Below are 19493 nucleotides of genomic sequence, written 5' to 3' on the forward strand. Positions count from 1 at the left end.
TAAGGAGGAACCCCATGCAAAAATCAAGAAGAAATGCATGGGGTCCCTCCCAAACATCCACAGTCCTTTATCTGGAGTGTAGCTTGGCAGGACAGTAAAGGTGGGATGAGCCTGCTACTCTCCTCCAGAACCATACCAGCTCACATGCCCTTAACTGGCTAAGTGCCCAAGGGGGTCCCCCTAGCAAAACACTTTGTTCCGATGTTGATGAGGACAAGGTCCTCTTTCTTACAAGCATGGTACAGTGGTTTATTGTGAACCAGGGGCAAGGCAGTTATCGGAAACTGGAAGCTCTCTTAACTGGGTGCCCCATATTGGTAAAGAGTTGCCCTACACCATGTGAATGAGTAAGGGGTACACAGTACTTGACCCCATGATGAGGGATGTAGAAATCTGGGGGGCTTCCCAGATATCTATCACCCAATATGATTGAGTAAAGGGTTCACAGTACCCTGGGTCACACACAAAAAATAGTAAGAGAGAGTAAAGAGTAAATAAATTAACCCACACTGTGTCAAAGTATTTCATTAAAAAAAAAAAGGACACTGTACATCTATCATAAATGATGTCATGCAGCATTGTAGATCCACATCAGATATCGCAGATGATCTACTGACACAAACACAATGACCCATGTATGACGATCCTGCTTCCATCACATTCTCATCACAATTGACAGCTTGCTGCGGAATATCGATAAGCCTGCTGGTGATGATCATTGACCAATTATCATGAGCATATTTGGTCAATGACATTACCTGGGATCTCCACTGGCATGTTTACAAAGAAGCCAGGAGGTATAATGGTAGCTAGGATGCTGGCAGCTGTCATCCTAGCAACTAATGATACTGTGCCAACATTTGTGTCCATGCATACAAGGAAGCTTCTGGCCTACACATGGAGAAATTATTCATTTAGTGGGAGTAGTAATACCACTACTAAAGTAATGATTTTAGTCAGCAGTTTGCATGGGTGTACAGGCCAAAATCTGGTAATTTTGTTCATCTGCTTGCAAACCGTCAACACAAGAGTTTGTGGCAAACCTTGCATTGCTGCAAATTCAAATCCCATCTAGCCACCACTGACAGCTCTGTAGCCATTAAAATAAGTTATACTTTTCGGCGCTCAGTTATGTTGTTAAAACACATGTACTTTTCCCTTCCAGTCAAAATAGGATTAACTACTACGTGTATGTCAATCCCACACTTTCTTGTACATAAAAATACGTATTATACTTGCTTTGCTGTCCCTGCAGTCTGTGCTATAAAGGCAACACTATCACCTGTTTTAGGCATCAGATCAACAACCACAGATCTTCCATCCAGCAGGCAATTGCTTTCCGGACTACTAACCAACTGGTGACACGTCACTTTTTGGAACAGAATAATTTGATGCCAGATTCAAAGTGTATGCTCAATGACCATGCCCCGCCCTTACCGAAGGGGTTACCACCATCGCTTGCTGTTACAAAGGGAGAGCTGATGGATCCATGAATTACAAGCTTTGGCACCTAAGGGGCTTAATGAACAGCTAAGTCTCAATTGCTTTCTATGATCCCTTGCAACTTTCAGGTGACTACCTATTGGCACTTTTGGCACCCTGATTCATGCACAAATGATGTTCATATTAGTTAGCGATATATAGTATCCATGAATTAATGTATATCCAGTCAATGCAACCCCTCAAATATCAAAAACAAATGTAAAAATCTGCAATTACAATCATATTTAAATCATTTGTGAAAAAAATTCAAAATGTGTGAATAAATGACAGTTTAATGAATAAATGTATATAAAAGTCCTCCAATTCAATCAAATAATAAAACAAAGGCCAAAATATTAGCAGAATCACTATGGCGTTCAAAGTGGTGTATCCTTATATCAAAATAAAACCTCAAGTGCCACACATATGTGAACAGGAAGGTTATAATGCACTTGTCCCCTTCGGTGGTTATTCCTCTGATGATACCAGGCTTGCATCTCTCAGCACCTCCAAGAATGGAGATTTGTTCATTTACTGCCGACATATATATAAATAAATAAATTAAAAAAAAACCACAGGATATTACATTAACATAGTGCTGGCACAAGTGGCTACAGCTGCTTGTAAGATAACCACGGGATGATGACATGAATGTGGCTTTATCCCCTATATGTGTTATGTCTAGGGCAGGACTTCACCAGTAGGGGTTTCACTTTGATATAAGGATACACTGATTTCAGCATTGTGGTGATTCTGCTAATATTTTGGACTTTGTTTTATTAAATGACTGAATTGGAGGGCTTTGATATTCATGTATTTATAAAACTGTCATTTATTCACAAATTTGGGATTTTGTTCACATATGATTGAAATATGATTGCAATTGCAGATTTTTACATTTATTTGTTTTGAGGGGTTGTTTTATTTTTATTTATAATTGAGGAGTTACTAATTATGGGTTGTCCATTCCTGCCGGGTGTTTGCCATGTGCAATGGTGGCCATCTTATGAGTGTTTATAATATGCTTTGTTTTTTCCACTTTTTCTGTAATTTGCCATTTGTATTCACAAGCTATTTCTAGATAGCTGTATTTAAACTAGAATGTTGTATATGTTGCTTTTTTGATTGACTATTGTGGTTTTCTTGTGATTTTGACTTGACCTCTACCCTGTATGTGTCTTTTTTACTCTTGCACTATGTGATGTCATCATTAGTGGGTGTTGGTGGTGGTTGGGTCTTTGGGTTTATTGGTCTGTTCACTTCCAGGTTGTAGTGTCTTGAGAAAGATGGACTGAGTTTCAATTAAAGTGGACAATAAGTATGCTGCTGGTTTTTTTTCTATCACCTTTTCAGGACCTGTGAGTGCCAGTTTTGGATTTGTATTATACTGTATGTATACTGTATGCAACAGTGCAGCCACTAGCTCACCTCCATTTCTGTAAACATTTACAGGCCAGGTAGTGCTTGTTTTTTAGTGACAGGAAATGTTTTCCTGAATCTCTCCCAAGGCTAGTGCCAGGATTATCATTCAGCAGCCAGACAATTTGGCAAGAGACATTTTTTTCAACCAAAATATAAGCCAGTACCAGGTAATGAACTAACAAGGGGATGACATCTTCAGAATGATTGTAATGTATTACATTATATTGGAACTGCTAGATGCTACAGTTTTGCCATATATTAGGCCTATGCCACCATACAGCCTTTTGTGTCAGCTTTATTTAAGAGAAAACAGTGACATCAATCAAAAAAGTTTAACTAAGGCAATGTCTTGTTGCTTTCCATAAGCATTCTGCTGATTATAATGAGGAAGCCCAGTATCACCAGCCAGATGGCTTTTTAAAGCAGTGTTCAAACAGCAAAACCAAGTAACTTTTCTTCAGTAGAAAGCAAACAAACCGGTCTTTACACTTCTAGTACAAAACAAAGATTTGGCTCACCACCAGTGGAGAGTGGTCCAACAACAGGGTTTACAGTTCCCACCTGCTCTCAGGGTCCTGGAAAGGTGATAGAGCCAAGCAGAGGCTCAGCAAAAGGCAGCTAACAGCACAATGTGTTTGGCTGCGCAAAACACCTCCCAGACCCCTGCTGACTGCTTCCTGCACTTTTCAGGTCTTTCTCACAGTTGGATTAATCCTGAGCAGATGCCTCTCTTGTTGTCCCCCTTAAAGGGACCACAACAAAAAAAACAATGGTGACACATATTTACCATCAATGAGCCCTCATTGGCACCCTGTACAATATACACTATATTGCAAAAAGCATATCCAAATAATTGGATTCAGGTGTTCCAATCACCTCCATGGCCACAAATGTATAAAATCAAGCACCTAGGCATGCAGACTGTTTCTAAAAACATTTGTGAAAGAATGGGTCACTCTCAGGAGCTCAGTGGATTCAAGTGTGATAGGTTGCCACCTGTGCAATAAGTCCATCCGTGAAATTTTCTTGCTACTAAATATTCCACGGTCAACTGTTAGTGGAATTATAACAAAGTGGAAGCAACTGGGAACAACAGCAACTCAGTCACGAAGTGGTAGGTCGCGTAAAATGACAGCGGGGCTGAAGCGCACAGAAGTTGCCAACTGTCTGCAGAGTCAATAGCTAAAGACTTCCAAACTTCAAGTGGCCTTCAGATTAGCACAACAGTGTGTAGAGAGCTTCATGGAATGGGTTTCAATGGCCGAGCAGCTGCATCCAAGCACTACATCACCAAGTGCAATGCAAAGAGTTGGATGCAGTGGTGTAAAGCACACCACCACTGGACTCTAGAGCAGTAAAGACATGTTTTCTGAAGTGACAAATGACCCTTCTCTTTCTGGCAATCCAATGGACATGTCTGGGTTTGGTGGTTGCCAGGGGAACAGTACTTGCCTGACTGCATTGTGCCAAGTATAAAGTTTGGTGGAAGGGAGATTATGTGAGGTTGTTTTTCAGGGGTTGGGCTTGGTTCCAGTAAAGGGAACGCTTAAGGTATCAGCATACCAAAACATTTTGGACAATTTCATGCTCCAAACTTTGTGGGAACAGTTTGGGGATAGCCCCTTCCTGTTCCAACATGACTGCGCACCAGTGCACAAAGCAAGGTCCATAAAGACATGGATGAGAGAGTTTTGGGTGGAGGAACTTGACTGGCCTGCACAGGGTCCTGACCTCAACCCAATAGAGCACCTTTGGGATAAATTAGAGCAGAGACTGCAAGCCAGACCTTCTCACCTGACATCAGTGCCTGACTTCACAAATGTGCTTCTGGCAGAATGGTCAAACATTCCCATAGACACACTCCTAAACCTTGTGGACAGCCTTCCCAGAAGAGCTGAAGCTGTTATAGTGGCAAATGGTGGGCCAACTCAATATTGAACCCTACAGATTAAGACTGGTATGGAATTAAAGTTCTTGTGCGTGTAAAAGCAGGCATCCACATACTTATCTCAATATAATGTATATTCAATATAACTCATAAATTGAACTTTGGTCTAAAGCAGTATTAAATTCAAAAGCAAACTTTTTTTTATATTGCAGCTTACCAATTTTTAGATGTGGTGGCTGCATTAGTTTTCTTTTTTTGGGCTTTCTTTACCTTATTTCCACCTGGTGATCCAGCCGGTAGGTCTGCTGTTTTTCAACAGAACAAGCTGTCCTGCAGATGTAGCATTTAGAGGGTTAAAACAAATCATTTACCAGTGACAGGGGTGCTTGCATTGATCAGCTTTTATTTTTTTTTAATGTAATATCTTTATCCCAAAAGGAAATAAAAACCTGTTGCTTTAACTGTGTATCTGTGTAAAGAATCGAAATTCACTGCTGAATCAGCTGAATTCCAATCCATGTATGGGCAGGGTCAAATTTTTGCCACTTGATCAGCTCCACAGCTAAAGTCGGCACCGCTGATCAGTGAATTCTGACAGCGGAGTACTCTCTCTGCTGTCAGAATACAAAGGCACAGCAGGAGGATTCTCCTATCCACCTCATTTTTCTTTCCATTAAGCTGCTGGTTGAACAAAAAAAAAATTAATCATCTATGGGAATGCTCTACACTACCCTCCCCCCAGAATAACAATGCTGCTGTCTAAAGGTGTCCCCTGTGCTTCTCCATCCAGAGTGTAGGTACTCTAATACAGGAAGTGTGCTACTGGCCAGATACCCAGAGGGGAAAAAAGCCTAAAAAAGAAAACCAATGCAGCCACCACATTCTAATTGTAAGCTGCAATATTTTACGTTTGGGTTTGGATTTAACATAAAAACTATAGGAAATGGTATCTCTCTCACTACTGAACAGAACTTTAATATCTGAAAAGTATATATATACCAATTGCTAAAGCGCACATTTCTTTGGCTGATCTCTCAGTTTATGTTAGCATTTAAAAAGTGCAATTGGGTGCAGTAATTCACTACAACCAATCAGAAATTGGATTTTAGGGTTTGAAGTAGAACTTACATAAAAAGCAACATTTTAACAGCATAATCCATACTGCTTACTCAGCTCTGTTAAGCAAATGAAATGTGTTATATACTGGTGCCAAAGGCCTTTCCCTTCAGATTGCACCTTGGTGATTTCGATTCAACAATGAAAATGTTAACAGTCTAGACATGCTGGTCTCTCATCTCAATTCCTGGCTGAAATTTCAGCTCTGCAGGTCTGAAGTCTAAGGCTACTTTCACATTGAGGAGTTGCGCTTGCGGTGCGGTGTAAAAACTCCTGCTTGCAACATCTTAGGGGCATGTTTGGTGAGTTAAAACAAAGGCCCCAAAAATACCTCTACCCAAATAAATTAAATGGGAAATACCAAAAAAAGCCTGAAAAGCGCCTCAAAAATGCCTCTGAGAAGCGTTGTTGGTGCAGTTTTTAAGTCACGTGTCCTTTAGAAATGCTTAGAAAGTACGGCTAAAGCGTGGTAAAAATGCCTATGCATTTTTGCGGCAGATCAGTGTGAAAGTAGCCTTAGGTGCATGACAATAGTGTATTCACATAAAGTTCCAAAAAGGTACAACCAGACCCAGTGGGTAGGCATAGCCGTTCTGAGCCACTTATGGAAACTGTAGTAGATATCTGGTAACTTCGGATGATACCGACAGTTTCTGCAATGAGGAGCGGGAATGTGGCCTGATCAGTCCACATTCAAACACAAGGCTTCTTTAAACAGAGAATCGTCTTAAATTCCTACACTGTCCCTACTCCTCTGGAACCTCTCCCTAACTCTCAACACTTTCCCTGACAGGCGGGGAACCTGTCCATACACTCACCACTTTCAACATGTGCCCTCACTAAAGATGGCCATGGAGGTCAATCTAGGCCAGTATTTCTCAACCTTTTTTCAGTCAAGGCACCCTTAAAAATTATGGACAGTCTGGAGGCACCCAATTCTAAAATTAGATACCTCCACAATTTTAAAAGGGCACCGCATTCTAAAATGTGAAAAAATATTCTAATAGTTTTATCCACACATGTAGGACACCCAAAATTAGAGGTGATTTATTCTTCCAAAGCAAATAGACTTTTGCGCACTAAGTAGTATTCCAGTGTTTCTATTCTCCCTCAGTTTTTCTTCATCACTGAGCTAATGTGACCCCAGCACTGATGGAGAAGGGTAGGGGAGGGTAAAACTAGGATGCTGTGCAGGCAGCTGACATCCTCCTTATCAACTGATGATGCCATTGATTGTCAGGACGCCGGCAGCTAGAAGGTTGTAATGGCGCACAATGAAAACCTGTGGCTTTGTGTAACAAAAAGGCAGGCTTGTTCTGTCTGCTGGCTTGTAAACAAGTTTTTATGCAATTTTTAGACATTTTGCCAAGGCACCCCTGAAGAAACCTCAAGGCACCCCAGGGTGCCTGGGCACCCTGGTTGAGAAAGGCTGATCTAGGCACTAGCATCCTATTAGACATCTGCTTTCCTGATGAAGATAGGCATTCATAGAGCAACTAAGTTACTAACATCCTCTTTCACCTTCTGCATCACCGCTAAAGCCTAATATGCCACCTACAGAAAGGAGTGCAGGATCTTAAAGCAGTATCAAGGATATGTAAGTGACTTCAAACTGTGATCTCTATGTCCCTTGTGCTAAAAAACAGCGGCACATCGGCTCTCTGTGTGCAACCACTGACACCAATACTGGGGATTATTAATGCATCCAGTGACAACAAAGATGGGGGTTTTGATAACAGCCACTGACACTAATGATGGAGCTTATTTTATTGCAACTCTCTTTTCAGCGTGCATTGCAAAAAATGTAGCATTGAAATGCTTTACAACCTGTTCAGTTTAAATTGGTTGCCCAATTTGATGCAATGCACAGATTAAAGCAGACTACTATTGTGTAACCCTCTGGAGGTAATGGGGGCACATTTCAAGTTTACCATCACTGCTCTGTGTAGTCTGAGGATCATTTCATATGGCAGCTCCAGACCACAATATACATAAGAAGAACAGAAGACCAGGCAGCGACAGCAAGTAATATTAAAGTTAAAATATGTTATTTCTAGACTGCAAGGTCCCATTTATAGTATCCATAACAATTAAAGCTGAATTTTGATTACCCTTAGCTATGGTAAATGAAAAAGTAACAACATTTCTGAATCTGATTAATAGTAATCATGCTAAAATTCAAATTGTTTCCTTACACTAAAAGGCATTTCAATCACTAGCCCAAGCCTTATGGTTTTATCAAAGTGGATCTGTGGCACAAAAGAAAAGTTGTGTAGAGACACTCAGTAACACTGGAACCACCTTTTTCTATATCAATCTATTTTTTTCTGTACAGACACTATAACTTTAATGGAAAAAAACATTAAGCTGGCATCTCCTCTGTTATTTTTAGACTTTTGCAGATGGACTAATCTTTATACAAAATCTGTTTCTGTGTTCTAATGGTCACTGCAAGGCTAGAAAATCAATCTTAACAAAATTTGAAATGTGCATTAACTAGGAGATATATGGATGAAAACACCTACTTCATCATTTTGCAGTTATTATTTTACACAGAAAGGATCATGAAATGTTCAACCATCCAAACATAATACATTGATATAAAAGCAAAATGTACTTTGACATGTTGAATAGTCAGATCATAGCATATTATTAGAGTAATTGTCACCTGCAATTAATGCTTGGAGATCATCAACAACTTGTTACGCTTACCCTGTATTTAGAAAGATCTATTCGGAGGGAGTTGTGCAACTGATCCAATAGTTTTATAAACTTTTCTCTCTGTGTAAAGAAATAAACAGACATATAAATAGCAAACCATAGGAAAAAACAATTAGAACAATATTTAAAGGCAAAATTCACCTTTTTGTTTTTCAAAATTCCAGCTCCTCTTTATACCAATATACCATTAATAGACCTCAGTTGCAGAAAAATAAAAGCTTTCTTTGATTTCGAGAACAGGCCATACCTTAGCCCTTGCTGAATTTCTTAGAAAGCTTCATTGCTTGCTGGTATGTAGATTTAGGACAGAAAAACAGCAAGTCCCCTTTCACACTTGCGGATCATTCATTTAATTAGTTCAGTCATGTTTTTTAAAGAAAGAAACAGATCAATTTACATCAGTTTACATCAATTTTACTTTGTTTTTCTATCTACTTAACCACTTGAGTCCCAGAGCCATTTTTGCTTTACATGATTAAAAAATAATTTTAGACCTGAACATTACTTAAACTAAACATTATATATTTTCTGAAAGCAGACACCTAGAGAGTAAATTTGTGGCAGTTACAATTTTTTTATGTTACATGATATTAACACAACGGTTTATAAAATTTCAGTAAAAAATACACTAAAGTTAATTTTAGGGCACGCGAGCACAATAGTTTACTAAATTTTTTTGTAAAATCTAAAAGATGACGTTGCACCGTGTAAATGGATACCAGACATGTCAAGCATTAAAACTGCGTGCAACCATGAAACAGCGAAAAAATGTCAAAACCCTATATTTTCCATAGGTGATGCTTTAAAAGCCTCTACAGGTCATCAGTTTAGTGTTACCCATAAGCTCTGGTGCTAAAAATATTGATCTCACTCTGGCATGTGCGGTGATATGTAACATGTGTAGCTCAATTACTGGTTTTTATGTCGGCACCGCAACAATTGCATTATTTATGTATACAGTGAGGGAGAAGTGTATACAGACTCCTTCACTTGCCGGCACTGTCATTGCAGGCTTTAAATGTAATAGGCTAATCCTTTTTCCCTTTGTTTTATAGTGCTAAGAAGGATCTGTTATTCACCCTGCGGCTAAAGTAAACAAGGGGGCAGGGTCACCCAGTAACATTACCCAGTGACCCTCACCTTTGTTTACTTCAGTGGCAGGACCCGAATGACCACTCCTTCGCGGAGCTATAAAGAAAGAAAAAAAAAAAATTCGGCAATTACATTTAAAGCTCGCAATGACAGTTAGCGCCACATTTATACACCTAAAATTACCTAGTTGAGCTTTCAGTGTCATTAATTGTTAATGGCACACAAAACACAGAGACAAGCACACATTTTGCTACATGAGAAAACTAGTGAAAAATGCAGCAAAACGCATAGTAAAAAACTTGCAACCCACATTACGCCAAAATGTCCCATGAGCTACTTTTCCATGTGTAGCTCAACCAATTGAAATCAACGGGCTGCCCTATGTGCGTCATTGGAAACACGAGCCAAAAACCATGCGCTTCCACTACTCAAGATGTGAATGGGGCCTGAAAGTAAAAATGGTGCGTTTACACAGAACAATGAGGCTCCACTCACATCTGTGAGTTTCCGAATGCATAGCAAACTGCACATAAGAGGCACGCTTTGCTATGTGTTTCAGAAACACGCATCATATTTATGTTGTCATTACATGTTAAAGGCACCCCAAGTGCAGCAGATGCACCACAACCTGTCATAACACATCATTCTCTGCCTCAAAAAAAAGTTCTGGAGCTTCTCTGGGGCAATTGTAGCATGTGAAGTCAAATGAATGGGCTGTGTCGCGAACGTGTGCACCAGAGGCAGGACGCAGCCTCCATTTTGTTAAGAATCTCCATTTTCTCCCCTCATACTTTCCCCCTCCTTCTCTGAGTGTGTGTGTGTGAGTGTGTGTGTGTGTGTGTGTGTGTGTGTGTGTGTTAGGAGTGTCACAGGAGGCCAGAGCCCAGTAGGGGGCTAGGAGGTATAAAGTCCCCAAGGGAGCTGGGGCTTGGCTGTCCAAAGAATCTGTGCCATTTAACACCTCGTAAAAAGATAACACAGCCTTTCCAGGAGTTCAAAGACATCCCAAGGAAGGCGGGAACAGCTAACACTTTTAAAAATCCATTTTCCCCCTATGTCTCATATCTTGGAATATGAGAGACTTACATAAAAACCAGGCATATCGTCAGATTGGCCACGAGGAGGCGAACAGTTTGGTAGGTTACTCTTCATGGTTGCAATACATAGAAATGTAGAAAAATAGATCTTGTGAACCATTCAGTGTAGAATTTTATAATTCATATCTAATCAATCCTCAGATGTGTCTGCATAATAATCTACCCACGGGTGGAAAGTCACTTGTGCATAGGAAAGGTTATGAGCAAAATATGAGTTATGAGAGATTTTGGCTCCAGTTGAGGTATCCGCCCGACGATCCCTCCCTAAATGGGGCATAGGTCCTTGACTTCAGAGACACCCCCTTCTAGGGAACTGCAAAATGGGCTGTCAGGCCTAAGAGAGCTAATTTGAAGAATTCTCCTATTTAACATCAATACCATCAACGTCCAGCAGGTATCACCGGTGGCATGGGGGATGTATGCAGGGCTGATGAAGATGTGTAAAGGCACTGTGGGGATCTATCCTGCAGAGTGATGGTACAGTGAGGCCGAGCCAGCGGCGTCTGTACAGGAAGAGACCACGCAACCAGCTTTGACGCAGATGTGGGATAGGCAGGCTACGCGCTTGGAGCCTCTAGCTCCTTCTATTGGCCTAATGGTACTGGAAGCAGATACAACTTAAATAGAGGGAGATCCTGTCAGCGTGGGACAACACCGCCCAGCAAGAATTTAAAGGCTCAGTGCCATACAAAGGGAGCATAACTTGTTGAGAACAATAAACAGAATGAATAGAATAATGAATGTATAAATAAACAATACTGTATATGAGCACTGATGTTATGAACAAAAAGTAAAAGGGAGTAAATAGAAGATGTGTACATATGAGTATATATACAATAAAAATTAATACGAAATGTGCATGGAACTAAAAATTATGATAAAAGTCAAACTCATACAGTAAATAATCAGGATAAACTATATACAGTGTGAATAGAAAAAATTGCTAATGTAGCCAAAAAAGATATAATAATAAAAAAGAGAGCTCAGACCTTATAAAAGGAATCTAAAAATCTTCTGGCCATGTACACGTTGATATAAACATGTATACATGCATTATATAAAGTGAGTTAGTAGGGATGAACAAATGGATATATGCTAAATATCGGCAGGCTATTACAGTATTGTATGTATTTAAATTTTTTCGTTAAGCCCTCCTGTGACTAAGGTGCCTAAGGTATAAATCCAATATGTTTCACGCTGACACATGCGCTTGAAACATTCTGCCACAGAATGTAATGTGGGGATGTGTTCCAGGACCCACACAGAGAGCCCTGTGGTGGATTTATCCTGTTCTGAGTAATGTCTGAGGACACTATGTTTATCAGATCCTGCTTCTATGAGGCATTTTTGCTCACCAAAACATTTGCATAACGTTCGGATGGTCCTCCCTACACAGAATAATCCACATGGGCATGTCAGACAATAAATCACATATTCAGTAGAACAATTGTAAAATTATTTGATGGAATAAGTTTTCCCTGTGATGGTGTAAGTTTTCTTACCATGCTGATTGAAGGGCCATGTGAGGAATAATGCCTTTTTACATTGATACATCCCAACCAAAGGAATCAATGTGGCACGCGGCTTTGCATCTGAAATACGTTTAATTTTACTACTGGCTATTTGGCGTTTGATGTTTCTGGCCTTTTGGTATGAGACTTTGGGGCATTCAGTAATGGATGTATGTAAAAAGGGATGTTACAACAGTATAGGCCAGTGTCTGCACAGGATATTCTCCATTTTCCTATATTGGATATGAAATTCTGTGGTGAAACGGATTGGTTGTGCGTTTTCTTCCAGGACTAATTTGTTGGACTTACGGGCTGGTATTTCTAGGTAATGCTGAAACTAATCTTGTATAAAGGGGGCAGGATATCCTTTTTCCAAGAATTCTTTGGCCAGGATTTCACCATGCTCGATATATTTGACCTCCCTTGTGCAATTGTTCCTTAATCATCAGTATTGGCTCTTTTGATCCAATAGTAAGCAAAAGTAAAGGTAAATGCAATTTTGCCAAACCACATTGATTCCTTTGGTTGGGATGTATCAATGTAAAAAGGCATTATGCCTCACATGGCCTTCAATCAGCATGGTAAGAAATCTTAAACCATCAAAAGGGAAAACTTATTCCATCAAAGAATTTTACAATTGTTCTAATGAATATGTGATTTATTGTCTGACATGCCCAAGTGGATTATTCTATGTAGGGAGGACCATCAGAACATTACGCAAACATTTTGGTGAGCATAGATGCCTCATAGAAACAGGATCTGATAAACAGTGTCCCCAGACATTACTCAGAGCACCATGATAAATCCACCACGGGGCTCTTCGTGTGGTTGTTCGAACACATCCCCACATTACCTTCTATGGCAGAACGTTTCAAGCACCTCTGTCAGTGTGAAACATATTGGATTTATACCTTAGGCACCTTAGTCCCAGGAGGGCTTAATGAAGAAATTTAAATACATACAATACTGTAATAGCCTGCCGATATTTAGCATATATCCATTTGTTCATCCCTACTAACTCACTTTATATAATGCATGTATAGATGTTTATACCAACATGCGTACATGGCCAGAAGATTTTTAGATTCCTTTTAGAAGGTCTGAGCTCTCTTTTTTATTATTATATCTTTTTTGGCTACATTAGTAATGTATTCTTTTCACACTGTATACGGTTTATCCTGATTTAGGAGTTCGACTCTTATCATTTTTAGTTCCATACACATTTCGTATTGTTAATATATTTATTGTATATATACACATATGTACACATATCTTCTATTTACTCCCTTTTACTTTTTGTTCATAACATCAGTGCTCATATATTGTTTATTTATACATCCGTTATTCTATTCATTCTGTTTATTGTTCTCAACAAGTTATGCTCCCTTTGTATGGCACTGCGCCTTTATATTCTTGCTGGGCGGTGTTGTCCCACGCTGACAGCGCCTCCCTCTATTTAAGTTGTATCTGCTCCCAGTACCATTAGGCCAATAGAAGGAGCTAGAGGCTACGAGCGCGTAGCCTGCCTATCCCACATCCATGTCTCCTGATTCTACTAACCATCCACCTCTTCTGGTGACATCACTGCCGTTGGTGCTCTCAAAACTGGTTGCATGGTCTCTTCCTGTACAGATGTCACAGATCGGCCTCACTGTACCATCACTCTGCAGGATAGATCCCCACAGTGCCTTTACACATCTTCATCAGCCCTGCATACATCCCCCATGCCACCGGTGATACCTGCTGGACGTTGAGGAATGGTCACCCCTTGCACACAGATGAGCTTGTCTTTTTATTATGCTTGTGAGTTTTTTAAATCCTTTTACCATTAAATACAGTTTTAATCACTGCACTGAGATGGGCGCCTTCTGTCTCTTTCCTTTAATGTTTTTGCTAACACTCCTGCTTAAGGCAGGGTGGATGAGATTTTTTCTATGCTGGCTTATGCCAACTGGCTCCCATAGATCTACTGCTACAGGGCTGCTGCTCTGTGCAGAATCACGTGTATTATTTGATTCTGCATTTCCAGGTAGGGGGTGTAAGCCCGCCCACCTACCCGTCTGTGCTGTGATTCGTCACAGCGCATGCCGATCAGTGATTGACCGCCAGCACAATCTTCTTTGAGTATCACAGAACACAGCTCTGTGAGTGTAAATAACACAGAGCTGTGTTCAGTGACAGGGGATCTAGTTGGTTTTTCATTCCTGGCTAAGCAGGGAATGAAAACAACTAGATCCGCAGTAAAATCAGTATACAGTACACACACACACACACACACACACTTGTTAGGCACACATTTAACCCCTTGATTGCCCTAGATGTTAATCCCTTCCTGGCCAGTGTCATTAGTACAGTGACAGTGCATATTATTAGCACTGATCACTGTAATATTGACACTGGTGATGTCAATGGCAGTTAGTTCCCACAAAGTGTTAGTTTCTGTCAGATTGTCTTCCGCACTATCGCAGCCCAGTTATAAGTTACTGATCGCTGCCATTACTAGTATAAAAAAAATTCCAGTATACATCCCATAGATTGTAGATGCTATAATTTTCACACAAACCAATCATAATACACTTATTGGGATATTTTTTATTTTACCAAAGACATGTAACAGAATACATTTTGGCCAAAATGTATTAAGATATTTGATTTTTTTTTTACATTTTTTATGGGATATGTTTTATAGTAGAAAGTAAAAAAAATGTTTTCAAAGTTGTCTTTTTTCTTCTATATAATAAAAAATAAAAAACCCATAGGTGATAAAATACCACCAAAAGAAATCTCTATCTGCGTGAAAAAAATGTATAAAAATTTCATTTGAGTGCAGTGTTGTATGACCTCGCAATTGTCAGTTAAAGTTGTGCAGTACTGAATAACAAAAAATGGCCTGGTCATGAAGGGGGGTAAATCTTCCAGAGACCAAAAACCTTCTCATGCAAACGCAACACACTAAATTGGTATCAGCATAATATGAGGAATTGACTTTAATAGACAGAAGGCAGTGTCATCACACAATCGAGTGATGGTTTGCTATTGTCCTAGAGTCAATGGAGAACTGGAATGATGTTTTAGCCACCTATGTGAGTACAGTTATCTATTCCAGGGACAAAATGATTCAATTACGTTATCTACATCAAATGTATTATACACCCCAGTGTCTCCATTGTACGGGACGACGGAATACTGCCGACGGAATACTGCCGTTTGCCATAAGTGTCAGGTTACTTGGGAATGCTCTAAAGTTAGGCCCCTGTGGTCTGCAGTTACAGCGGTTATCTCTGATACATTTGACTTGCCCAATGTACGTAGCCCCATGGTGTGTCTCTTAGGAGTGCTTGAAGATGAACAAATGAATAACGCTACCAAGCTTTTTCTGAGAATTTTATTCTTTTATGTACAAAAGCTGACAGCGTTGCACTGGATACACTCTGATACTTTGGATTTGAGGGCATGGAAAAAATTGGTTAACGTGGATCTTCAAATGTATGAGATGATGTATGAAGCAAGGTGACGTGCTGGAAAATTCAGAAAGATATGGTATTGGTGGGTGGATTCCAGAGAAACAGTACCGGATGTTTGGGGGGGAGGCGCTTGGACGGTATCTGGAGTTTAAAGATGTGATAATCCTCAGACATGTGGTATATTTCTCCTTTTCTTTGGGGTGGGAAAGTGCTATCCCGGCTAGTTTTTCAGTTTTTTCTTTTTTTGTTTGTTTGCCTGTTTTACTGATGTCATAAAAGCTTTTATGCCACTGTGATACTAATCACCACATCCTTAACTTTGATATGTGTATATTGGTAATTCCAAACAGTGGTTAAATATATGATAGATATGTCATACATCTTGGAAGAATGTAATACTCCTATTGTTGGATGGATTGTTAATGTATTTTGATATGCATGCATATTTGGATATGTATATGTTTGCATATGGCAATAAAAAACATAAAAAAAAAAAATCTGCAGGAGACCAAGTGGTTAAATACAGTTTAATGGAAGAATGCTACACTTGGACCTAAATTAGCTATGACATAGAACAAATAAATCTTTGAATACAGTAAATTAGCAAATTTGGTTAAGCACATGGAACATATATTACTTTATGCTGATGATAGGTATACAAATGTTCCCCAGCACAAAACCACATACTAAAGATACATTTAAAGATATCCTACGAGAGAACAAGCAGTGAGTGCCCATGCTCACTGCCAGTTACTCTATGTGCCTGTGCTGTTACTGACAGCTGCCCAGACAGACTAGCAATTGGGAATCAATTAGCATGGTTTTTAATAATTTGTTTACTATGACACGCAATCATTCACAGCTGGCTGTTATAGCAAAGGAATGTTAAAAAAAAAGTTAGAATAAAAAAAATACATTAATTAAAAAAAGTTACATGGTTACAAAAATGAAAGCTGTTAAGTGTAAGATATTTTTAAAGCATATATGCCAATTTAAAAGATCATAATGAATGAATAAAATAATAAGCAGAAAACAAAATGTACCAAATAAAAGACTTAACTATCCTTAGAAAAAATACCATATATGTAGGCATATTAATCATATAGCTATTATTAAGTTAACAGACACATATTGGGGCTGCAAAATTTGACCTAGGCATTTAAGTATCAACCTCTGGTAACAAATAAGCAAACTAGTGCTGCTGCTGGAAATCAATGCAAATTATGCATCTTCCTATTTACTTTGTCAGTATTACCAGACTGCCAAAAAAGTCTATTTTGGATCATATACTGTAGGTACTGTACATTCAATAACAGGCAGATTGCACTTTTGAGGATGAGACTAGACATTTTGAGTATAGTTTGGGGAAGATATGGCCAAAAAGGAATGAAGAGGACAATGGACTGGTAACCAGTATTGCCTGTGGTCTCCCTGCAGTTGACTTTTGCCTAATATTGACCTCCCATGCCTTGTCCTAAACTTTATGTCTGTCTTAAGAATGGTTCAAAATTCAAGAAGCAGCAGGAGAGATACAGAAAGCAGAGATTTGCAGAATGAATGAAGCAGAAACAGGGATATCCATGCACATGTATGGTTTCCTCTCCAGTATGGAGAACAGTGAGCAGCACAGCAGTGACATCACCAAATATCACTCCAAATCTTCTGCAACTAGCAGACAGAGGCATCAATATACTATTTAGAATTTTGAAGGTGGTACATTTTTTGCATGGTTGATTTACTTTAGAGCGCAATGTTTTTTATATAATAAATGCCCTATGTGGTCTCACATTGCACATACACAACTATGAGGCTCTATACACAGGAAACATACTGCTATTTTTCATGGGGAATTCAGAACATAATGTAATTTTTTTTTAGAGTGCTGCTTAAGCGCAAATAACATTTCTAAATGTTTTCTATAAGATTGCAAGTGTTTAGTTCAAGTCCACATCAAAGCCCAATTCTAGGCACAGCTACAAAATACCCTTGCTATTGAGTCCTGAAAGGGTTATATGTTTTTTTTCTTTTTAAGGGAAAAGGATAAATACTTACCTTATGCTGTGCCCCAGCAGGCTTCCTCCAGCATTGCGACCACAGTGCTGCAGTCTCCACTCAAACACTCATGGACGTAATTGCAAGCTCACCATGTTTGCATACGGTGCAGATTTTATAGCCCTACATTGTATAAGGCAACGCAGAGGGACAGACTACAGCTTTAGGGAGAAAAAGAGAGCATTTGTAGGATGGGGGTTAGGGTTAAGTAATACTGTCTCTCAGCTACCCCCCTAGACATAATGAGCATTTAACCCTTCCAGTGTGGGGGAGCAGTATTAGGTTTCAAGTACTGATGGGATGTCCTCCAAGTTTGTGATATTGAGATGTTGGGAGTTTGTAACAGCATCCCAAAGCAATGTTTAAAGAAGCTAGGGTAGTAAATAGGTAGCAGTACCATAGTTGTAAGAAGTAGGACTGGTATAATATGAAACTCAAGCATAATTAGCACAATCATCTCATTACTCACCCCAAAATTTGTTGCAGCAAATCTGTCTGATGCAGAAACATTTGTAGATACAGTTGTATGTGCATAGAATGCATTTATATTTGCCAACAAGGTACTCATGACGGCAGGGACACCCGGGCACATGTATTTGGAAGACAAGCAAGAAAAGTGCCTAGAAAAGATACAGAACAATAAACAGTTCCTTAAAATGTAAATAAAATAAAAGTCCATTAAAATCATCCACAAGCCTACTTTTGTAAGATATATTAGAATATCAGGCAAGGTACTGTATATAAGTGTTGGCATATGTGTGTGTGCTTTTCCTAACACAGTTAACACAGTTGTAAGCCATTTTTATAACAGTTAAATAGCAAAATGTCTATTTTGAGGATGAGGATGGGAGTTGCATTATATCTATATTCTGTGAACTCATCTGCCTTTCATAGATGTCCATAAGCACTGTGCTGACATCCCTGATTCATGCAAACATTTATTACATTGCAGCTTACCAATTCTTAGATGTGATGGCTGCTTTGTTTTTTTTTTAGACTTTCTTTCATTTCCATCTGCTGATTCAGCCAGTAAGTCTGCTGTTTTTCAGAAGCACAAGCTCTCCAGCAGAATGTATCAGTTTACATGGATGAGACTATCCATTTACCACTGGGAGGGGCACTTACAATTATCAGCTTTTAATCATTCATGTAAAAAAACTTTATCCCAAAAAGAAAAAAAACCTGTTTGCTGTAATGGATTATAAAGTTAGCTGGAGTTTGGCTTCAATTTGTTATCAGTATTCAAATCTTCTAACACATTTAATACTCCCATATCCACACCACCCCCAGACTGATAGTGCTGTTGTCTGCTGTGTCCTATGCCTATTCCTTCAGAGTGGTGTCTCACTACTACTGTACAGGAGGTGTGTTACTGGCCAGACCAAGTCAAAGCAGTAGAAAAATGCCAAAGAAAAAAAAACTAATGCAGCCACCACATGTAATGATTGGTAAGCTGCAATATAATACATGTTTGGTTTTGGATGTAATACTACTTTACTTCTTTTCATTGAAACCACTATGAATTTTAGTTAGAATGTGATGTTGCTGTTTTATATCATTCCCTAAGCTAGATTCTATCATCATCGTACCTGGTTTAATAACACACCAGAAAGAAATGGGACATGGAATTTTTCTTCTAGCACATTGT

General features: G+C 39.2%; 1 protein-coding gene across 2 annotated transcripts in view; it reads right to left on the reverse strand.

Annotated features, from left to right (window-relative positions):
* The window catches only part of LOC149470057 (protein unc-13 homolog C-like), a 434551-nt gene that overhangs the window by 341338 nt on the left and 73720 nt on the right, over positions 1-19493 (reverse strand). For both annotated transcript variants that reach the window (XM_089668057.1, XM_089668050.1), the window contains exons 8-9: positions 18315-18465; positions 8621-8689 (exon numbers count right to left, since the gene is read on the reverse strand). In XM_089668057.1, coding sequence (XP_089524183.1) covers positions 8621-8689; positions 18315-18465 — 220 coding nt within the window. The remainder of the gene's footprint in view (positions 1-8620; positions 8690-18314; positions 18466-19493) is intronic.

This window comes from Staurois parvus, unplaced genomic scaffold (assembly GCF_062004578.1).
Source record: "Staurois parvus isolate SC_StPar_1 unplaced genomic scaffold, SC_StPar_1.0 ptg000054l, whole genome shotgun sequence".
In the NCBI taxonomy this organism is placed as follows: Eukaryota; Metazoa; Chordata; class Amphibia; order Anura; family Ranidae; genus Staurois; species Staurois parvus.